Raw genomic sequence first — 9,382 nt, 5'->3', positions numbered from 1 at the left:
GTGCCCATGGAGAAGCAGCAGCAGCAGCCATGGGGGGGAGAGATGAAACCATCGCCATGGGAGGCAAGGCGGCGGCCGTAGTGCTTGTGGGTCGAAGGCGGGGTGGGGGCGTGGGTTGTGAGCCTGCGTCGGAGGTGCCTGTGCAGGAATGAGAGAGGGGGAGAAGCACACCTTTGACGGAGGAAGAGGGAAGGAGAGGCACCTACGCCGTCGAGGAGCTCGCTGTGCGCCGCCCTTCATCTCCTCCTTCCGCGCGCTGCTTCTGTATTTTCCAGGAGGGGCGAATGAACCGGTAAGTGGGGCGCTCAATCCCCGAATTCAGAACGAAGTCGAGGTAGGAGCCTCTGATTTCGGGATAGTAGGAGCGGGGAGGGAAAGCAGGCCCACCAATATCTTGGGCCAATACCGAGCGCCAATTCCATGGCCATCCAAACATAGATATTCGGGTTGTCTAATGCCAATGCCAAAATCTGGGCCTCAATATCAACATCCGAATGGTGTGTAGTAAAACAATAGCAATGAGATAATTGGATGTTCGAGGAGCGCCGCCGGGCCCAATGAGTGCATTATGTTGGAACTGTCGTGGTGTGGGCAACGCCGCGACGGTCCAAGAACTTCGTGAGTTTGCGAAGAAGTTTGCCCCTACCCTCTTGTGTATTGTTGAAACACAGATTGAAGGATCTAGGGTAGAGAATTTAGCAAATACGTTGGGTTATGATAATGCTTATGCAGTTGATAGTCAAGGTAGAAGTGGTGGGTTATGTTTGTTCTGGAATAATGAAATAAAGATTGAAGTTTTGGGGTACTCTTGTTATCATCTTGATGTATCTGTGGAGGAACCGGGGCACGAGATATGGAGATTGACGTGTGTATATGGTGAGTCCCAAACTCATTTGCGGCACCAGACGTGGACAGTGTTAAAAAACATAAGTACTTTGAGCTCGTTACCATGGCTATGCATGGGTGACTTCAACGAGGTCCTACGTCCAAACGAACATGAGGGAGTTGGACAACGCAGCAACGCACAAATCCAAGCTTTTCGCGAGGCTACGGATGTTTGCATGCTAATGGACATTGGACATAAAGGAAGATTTTGGACGTTTGAAAAGAAGGTAACTGGCGGAACCTATACGCGGTGCAGATTGGATAGAGCGTTGGTTAATCCTCAGTGGCTGGCTCGTTTTCCTCTTGCGAGCTTGGAGAACCATGCAGCGGCTACCTCAGATCATGGTCCAATCATTTTAGATTTTGGTCGAGTACAAGCAGAAACATCAATGAGATCCTTTCGGTATGAGGCGATGTGGGAAAACATGAAGGTTTTGGAGGGGCTGTGAGTACTGAATGGGCAGCCTCGGGACTGTGTGTGACTGTACAACAGTTGCATGATAAATTGGCCACTGTTTCGAAAGGGATAACGAGATGGAGTAGGCAATCTTTTGGAAATGTGAGACGGGAGATCAGGGAACTTAAACTGAGATTGGAGGAACTAAAAGGGGACCCTCTTCGTTCGGCACCATCACATGTGGAGCTCAAAACCAATTAAAGGCTGGTGGAGCTCTACCACCGAGAGGAGATCATGTAGAGGCAACGTGCGCGGGCTGATTGGCTTTGTTCAGGGGACAAGAACACGAAATTTTTTCACCTTCGAGACAGTCTGAGAAGAAAGAAGAATATGATAAGGGCCCTTGAAAATGCGCTCGGTGTGGGGGTAAGCGATCCAGCTGAGTTGAAGTCGATGGTGAATGCTTTTTATCAAAATCTTTACACATCAGAGGGGGTGCAAGGTGTTGAGGAGGTACTTGAACATGTACCGAGTAAAGTAACAGCAGCAATGAATGCACATCTTTGTGCTCCGTATACCCGCGAAGAGGTCAAAATTGCACTCTTCCAGATGTTCCCTACTAAGGCTCCGGGTCCTGACGGTTTTCCTGCTCAGTTCTACCAAAAACACTGGGATGTGTGTGGGGATGATGTGACAAATGTTGTCCTAAGGATTGTGAGAGGGGAGGAGAGCCCTGAATGCATTAATAATACCATCTTGGTTCTCATCCCGAAGGTGAACAATCCCACCCTCCTCTCGCAATTTAGACCGATAAGTTTATGCAACGTCTTGTACAAGATAGCATCAAAGGTAGTGGCCAACAAATTGAAGCAAATTCTACCAGATATCATATCACAAGAACAGTCAGCCTTTGTGCCAGGAAGACTGATAACAGACAATATCATATGTGCTCATGAGTGTTTGCATTTTATGAAGAGGAAAAAGTCAAAAAATAATAGTTTCTGTGCTCTAAAACTGGATATGATGAAAGCTTATGACAGACTGGAGTGGGATTACTTGAGAGCCATCATGGTAAAGCTGGGTTTTGCTCAGGCTTGGATTGACACAATCATGTCTATGGTATCCAGTGTATCTTTTTCAGTGTTATTCAATGGCGAGAAACTTGAGAATTTCCATCCATCTAGGGGGCTTCGGCAGGGAGATCCTATCTCCCCTTACCTTTTCTTGATTGAAGCAGAGGGCCTTCCGTGCCTCCTGAAATCCAGTTCTCAGTCATCATTGTTGGCAGGTATCAAGGTGGCACCCACGGCTCCAGCCGTTAACCATCTTCTATATGCAGATGACAGCCTGTTACTTTTCAAGGCTAGTGTGGAGGGTGCAGAGAAGGTATCAAACCTACTAACTTCCTATTGTAATGCTTCCGGACAGAAAATAAACAATGCAAAGTCATCCATATTCTTTAGTAAGGGTTGTCCTCAAACAATAAGGGACGGGGTGAAGGACAAACTTCAGGTGCACAATGAGTCTCTCAGTGATCGTTACCTGGGTATGCCGACTGAGGTTGGACACTCAAAGAACGGCACTTTCAAAATCTGAGGGATAGAGTTTGGGAGAAAGTGAAAGGATGGATGGGAAAATTATTGTCGTGTGCTGGAAAGGAGGTGCTAATAAAAGCGGTGGCCCAGGCTATACTGGTCTATTCTATGTCCTGTTTCAGGCTTCCAAGAGGGCTGTGTGATAGTGTTACAACCATAATTCGGCAGTTTTGGGTGGGAAGCAAAGGAGGCAGAAGGAAACCAGCATGGGTTGCATGGGATATAATGACTATGCCAAAATATATGGGAGGTATGGGATTTCGTGATCTGGAACTGTTCAACTTGTCTCTCTTGGCTAGGCAAGCATGGAGGGTGATGGATGATCCGGAGTCTTTGAGTGCAAGGATTTTGAAGGCAATATACTTCCCAGATCGATCCCTTTTGGATGCAGAATTAGGCTCTCACCCCTCCCAAATATGGAGAGGGATACTTGATGGAAGAGATGTAGTTTCTCAAGGAATTATTCGGCGCGTAGGAGACGGAGAAGAGACAGATATATGGAATCATAATTGGATCCCAAGAGAGAGTTTCAGGAGACCGATTGCTTCTTTGGTACCGAATCCACCTCGACGTGTCTCAGAGCTCATAGAAACATCAACAGCAACTTGGAGAGAATAGCTGGTGCAGGCTGTCTTCACATCGTTCGATGCGGAAGCAATTGTAAAGATACCTTTATGTACTCGTAAGATCTCTGATTTTTGGGCTTGGAGTGAGGAGGCTCGGGGCCACTTTTCTGTCAGCTCAGCTTATCGTATGCTCACCCGCACAAAGCTGAACAGAGAGGCGTGGCGAGAGGGTCGCGGGGGTACATCAAGAGTAGAAGCAGAAGGAGCTGAGTGCAAATCGTTGTGGAAGGTATAGTTTTCGTCGAAGATCAGAGTCTTCATGTGGAGATTGGCAAAGAACTCGATCACATCGGCTGCAGTGTTGCACAGGCGAAACATGGCGACTTCTGCAGCATGCAGTTTATGTGGTGTTCATGACTCATGGAGACATGCTTTGTTGGACTGTCCTATGTCAAGGAGCACGTGGGCGCTGTCATCCGAAGCCATCCTGGATCAACTGAGCATCAACCAACGTGATTGTGCTAAGGATTGGATTTTTGTCATGGGTAAAGCTTTGGAATCGGAGGAATTTATCAGGTTTGCAATAACTCTTTGGGCCATCTGGGGTGCAAGGCACAAGGCAATATATATGAAGATATATTCAAAAGCCCATATGCAGTTCATGGTTTCGTTAACTCTTATCTAGTAGAACTTCATCAGCTATCGCAAAAGGATGAGCCCCACAGGAGTGCAGCACCTGGGTGGCCGGGTTGGCTAGCACCGCCCGAGAATTCTATGAAACTAAATGTTGATGCAGCAGTGAGCAGGGGAGGAAACCATGGAACGGTGGGTACAATCTGCAGAAACGGCGAAGGCATTTTCCTTGGAGCGTCGGCCTATGTTTTCAGAAATCAAAATGATGCTGCTACCCTTGAAGCGCTAGCTATCAGGGAAGGTTTGGCTCTAGCCCAGGATCCGAATTTGAACCGTTTACATCTCGCTTCAGATTGCCAAGGTGTTGTGTCAGAAATCAAGAAGGGGAGTGGATCAGCATACGGAGCTATCATCGAAGAGATCAAGATGACGGCTACGTCTTTTACTTTATGTAATATAGTTCATGAGCATAGGAGCTCCAATAAGGAGGCTCACAATTTAGCGAAGCATGCTTTAAAGTTAGGGTTTGGTCGTCATGTTTGGCTAGGCCAGCCAGAGGGAATTCCTTTCGTCCTTGTAAACATTGTGACGGAGCTTCGCGAGATTGCCTCAAAAAAAAGATAATTGGATGTTCAACAAGTTTTACGAAATCATCTATTCCAAATTCGACGACACTAGAGTCAGGACTGACACATATTGTCCCACACAAATTGCCCCTTGAGCTTCATCCAACAATGAATGTGTGAATGGCCTACCCTCAGCCCTGTAATACATCATGACAATGTGTGCATGCTATAGAACATGTACACCATTATTGAGTGAATGAATTAATTAACCAACATGTAGAGCAAACAAGAAGCAACATTTACGATCTTCATGGTTGACGAGCCCAATGGCTACCTAGTCTTCATTTGGTGAATCGCACTTCAAAACTTCATGATGGAGTTGCAGATGTGTACCACCGATGCGTTAGCGACTTCATATTACGTGCATCGATGTCGTGCATTTTGAAGGGCGACAAGTTCTTTCACCCATGAAACAAAGCATGTAAGTTGTGCCAAAAGATCGGGCCCTTGCTTATGCCTACAAAATCCTCATAAACAACCAACCACGCATTGCACAACAACTCATTCTTGAACACCTAGTATCCCGTCATCGTGCTTCTCCAAAAAACAAGTTCAAAAAAGAGGATCAATGGCACTTGACTGAACACCTACCGGGTGCGGTGTCTGCCATAGACGTCATCAGTAAGAGGGTGCGGAGGGTACCTAGCTGCAGAGGGATTCCTGGGTGGACAGGGGTGTGGTACAAAGCAGGCAGTCGCGTGGGCGGGGTCTGCGGACGTCCGAGGATTCCTGATGGCGTCCAGAGAGGTACAACGACGACGTGGGACAGAAGGGTGCAGATGAAAGAAATGAGAGGAGAAGGGGGAGGGTGGTGGAGTGCAAGTAAAAAGTAAACCGAAAGGAGGAATTCAATGAGATGGGGGTGTCGGAGTCCTACGTGATTGATGTTCAGTCTCCCACAAAGCCTCCCAGAACGTCTTGACCGACCAGCACCCTTACCCTTTGAAACTAAAAATGACCAAAGTCGGGTCGATGCTCGCCGGAAAAAAAGAGATCCATCGCTGTCGTGGAAGAAAAATCACCATCGGCCGCGGGACGCACCCTGCGCGGGCGGCGTATGTAGGCACGTCCGTCCGGTTGGTGCTCCAACATTGCTCGCCGACCAACATAACACCTGTGGAATCTTTTTGGCGCAGCCCGATTGGGGCACGAGGGTTGATGCTCCATTCCCCACCCTCGCCGTGTCGGTCCATCTAAAGAAAACCATTTTTGATGCCTCACATGACGTTGTTTTCTTCCTCTTGTTGTTGGCGCTTAGCTGCCTTGCCAGACACGTACGCCCGTCACGGCTCCGGGAAAACGACTCGACTACAATCAATCATCATACAACAAAAACGTCGCCACCCTGTCGTCCATGCACCGGCCAAAAAACTAGAATCAATTTGTGTACACCTTTGATTTCATGTCGACAAAGAACGAGAAGAAGAAGGGGAGAAAAAGTTGGTCTGATTAACATGATGTGTATGTATGTGTCGTCGTCGCCGGCGCCGGCGCCGGCGTGTGACGTGTCAGTGCGCGTGTCACCGGAGGAGGTCGAGCGCCTTCTGGAGCACGGGCCGGAAGCGGGCCATGTCGAGGCGCACGTCCTGCTTGCCGAGGTAGATGTCCTTGACGAGCGACCAGCTCTGCTTGTGGATGGGGCCGGGGTCGAGGAACACCGGGTGGCCGCGCGGGTAGAGCTCCGACAGCGTGCTCTCCTCCGCCGTGATGTTGTACTGGATGTAGCGCATGTTCATGTCCCGCGGCGGCACGCCGTACTCGTCCATGGCCAGGCCCTCCATCCGCCCCAGCGGCACCACCTGGACCACCACCGCGTTCATCGGCAGGAACAGCAGGTTCGTCAGCCCGGACCCGTGCACCGCCAGCATCACGTCGAACGCGTTCGCCGTCGCCGACGCGTCCGCCATCCGCGCCTGCCCGCCGTCGCCCACCACGGCCGCCGCCGCCTCGCCGCCCTGCTTCTTGGGCGGCGACATCAGGTCCGACGCCGTCACCTCGAAGCCGAGCTCCTCCGCCGCGGCCACGATCTCCTCCAGGTTCATGAACCGCCGCCGCGACCGCCGCGTGATGATCAGCAGCCGCGGCCTCCGCCCGCCGACCACCTCGTCGTCCGTCCGGATCGCGTGCTCCCGCGGCAGCGCGTAGCGCCACATGAGGAAGCGCTTGAAGTCCACCATGGACACGTTGTTGGGCGCGCGGCGCGGGTCGATGCTCAGGTCCTTGTGGCTGCGCAGCCCCACGAAGGCCCGCCGGTAGCAGTGCACGCGCGCGTCGCCGTCGAGGTCCAGCGCCTCGTGCCGCGTCAGCCCGTCCACGATCTCGCCGTACTTGCGGAACCACCACGCCTGCTTCTGCTTCACCAGCAGCTGCACCTCACCGCCCAGGTGGCGCGTGGTGATGAAGAGCGGGATGATGTTGTCGTTGAAGTCGTGGTAGTAGTTGCCGCAGTAGCCGCCGTTGGAGTACACCACGGCCGGCACGTCGTGCATCACCTCGCACGCGGGGGCCTCGTCGGCGTCCGCCAGCCGCACCGTCACCGCCGTGATGCCGTTCATGATGCGGGCCTCCCCCTTGCGCGTGTACGGCTGCATCTTCCAGCTCGTGGCGTTGGGGGCGATCCACGTCGCGTTGTGGCCGACGACGTCCCCGGCGGTGGTGCCGCGGCGAGGGGTCATGACGAACACCTCCGACGTGCTCCCGCGGACGCGGATGGCGCCGGCCATCTCGCAGTAGTCGGATCTCGTGTCATTGAAGTCGCAGCTCACCTGAGGCTCCGGGATGAACTCCTCCTCTGCATTATTTACACAACACAGAAATCCACATTGCAAATTTTAATCAAGAGCTTCTTTTCTTTCCCCGGATGAACTAACCGATCATCCACATTGTAGCAGAAGATCCCTACCTGCGAGATTGAAGAAGGCTCTCCTCCTGCTGCTATCCATCAAGAGCGACGGAAAAGGCTTGCCTGCAGATTGAATCAAACCTCAATGTCAAATCTCCATTTCCACCACAAGAACCGATGAACACGCATTCGGATGCGACCAATGAATGAGTCCATGAATCAAAACAGATGGAATGCAATGCAACGCATCGAAGAAGAACACGTACCGATCACCAAGAACTGGACGGCCCCGATGAGCAGCAGGAGGGGGAGGCTGCATGAGGCTCCCCTGCTCTTCTTGAAGCTCTTGCTCCTGACAGGGAGAGGGACCTTCATCTCGGCACGACCTCAGAAAGCAGAGAGAGCCACAGAGCCCCTATCCCCTCCTTGTGGTACTACAAGTAGCATCCACAACCGCAACGCATTCCTCAAGTAGCAGATCAATGGCAGGCCCTGCCGGCGATGATTAGTTAAGTCGGGGGGAGGAGAGGAATTAAGAAATGGATACGATACGATAATGGACAAATAGATAGGCGCGGGCACGGGCACATCACAGCGCGGCGGTAGTGGCCGGGGAGAACGATACAACTTAGTACCACTAACTAGACGATGATTTGGAAAGCGATCGCCATTAGTTTATTCGAGCTCGCTCCGCTGGTCGGTAGAGCGATTACAATCGCTGGCACTTCATGGAAACCACGTTTCCTCGCGCGCGCGCCTCCCTCCGCTTTCCCTTTTCCTTTCGTCCCACGAGAACTGAGCCAACGCTTGCTTGCTTTGCGCGCCTTTGGACTTTCCGAAGCCTCCGCTCGGATTTCGTTCACGGGCAACAAGATCTCAGCCGGAGCTCGCTTCTCGTCGTCGTCGTCGTCGTGATCGCGATCGCGATCGAGCTGCAAACCCGATACATTTATGTTGGTAGGTCAATGGACGTCAGCTGAGATTTTAATGGCGAACTCACTCAGTGGCCAGACCGATTTTACATGCCTTGCAAGTAAGCGTGGTACTGGTGGTACGTGGTGCTGGTCGCCAGATCTACGGGCTTGGCATTTCGTGCTGCTCCAGCAAACGGAATTGTTTGGGGCACATGGGAGGAATCGCAGCGCGAACGCAACAGCAGAATGGCAGGGGAGATTGCCCAGTCCAGGTTGCAACTACTTTATTACCATCCCGGCCGTTCGCCTTTTCCATTTCTTTTCTGCTCCCGGAGGCTGGAACTGTGCGCTTTTTTACGTAAATAAAATAAAAGTCTACTAGTGGATCGATTGCTCGTTCCGAATCACGCTTAATTAAGTTTAACTATGAACCATCGAGTTGCTTTAGTATATATTAATATAAAGCGGAGAGAAACTCTTTTTCGTCAACTATGAACCATCGTGCCCACGGCAACTCTGTGATTCTGCATTATTTCCCCGAGATCATCTTGGAGAAGATAATAACTGGGAACTTTGAATCTCTGCCTGGATATACAATGACTCGCACCCTCATCTTTTTGCTGTCTCCCGGCATGGCAAGCAAAGAATCGCCAAAGAATTCAACGGAAAACGACATTAAATTAACCTGGAAAACGCAAGCTGGGGACTGGGGTGCACAGACATGGGGGGGCGTCGGTGCCGCAAAGAAAGAAGAAGAAGAAGAAGAAAAACATGGAGGACCTCGCGGATGGGAGGCAGGTTTTTTAAATTGTGATACACATGGCCGTGATGAAATTGTATCATATGGTTGACCAACCTTCAGAATAGCGCCCTTCTGACTAGCATCTCGCGTGTCCGTTTGATATGCCGTGCGTGATTCCATGG

General features: G+C 51.1%; 1 protein-coding gene across 1 annotated transcript; it reads right to left on the bottom strand.

Moving 5' to 3' along the window:
• Window positions 1-6,053: 6,053 nt before the first annotated feature.
• Window positions 6,054-8,522, bottom strand: LOC119331632 (beta-1,2-xylosyltransferase XYXT1-like). Its single transcript, XM_037604795.1, has 3 exons — window positions 7,811-8,522; window positions 7,605-7,667; window positions 6,054-7,493 (listed from the first exon to the last, which is right to left on the bottom strand). The coding sequence occupies exons 1-3, from the start codon at window positions 7,917-7,919 to the stop codon at window positions 6,223-6,225; spliced, it is 1,443 nt and encodes a 480-aa protein (XP_037460692.1). The 5' UTR covers window positions 7,920-8,522; the 3' UTR covers window positions 6,054-6,222.
• Window positions 8,523-9,382: the final 860 nt, after the last annotated feature.

This window comes from Triticum dicoccoides, chromosome 7A (genome assembly GCF_002162155.2).
Source record: "Triticum dicoccoides isolate Atlit2015 ecotype Zavitan chromosome 7A, WEW_v2.0, whole genome shotgun sequence".
NCBI lineage: Eukaryota > Viridiplantae > Streptophyta > Magnoliopsida > Poales > Poaceae > Triticum > Triticum dicoccoides.
The sequence above is the reverse complement of the archived record's forward strand: the minus strand, read 5'-3'. Positions and strand labels throughout refer to the sequence as shown.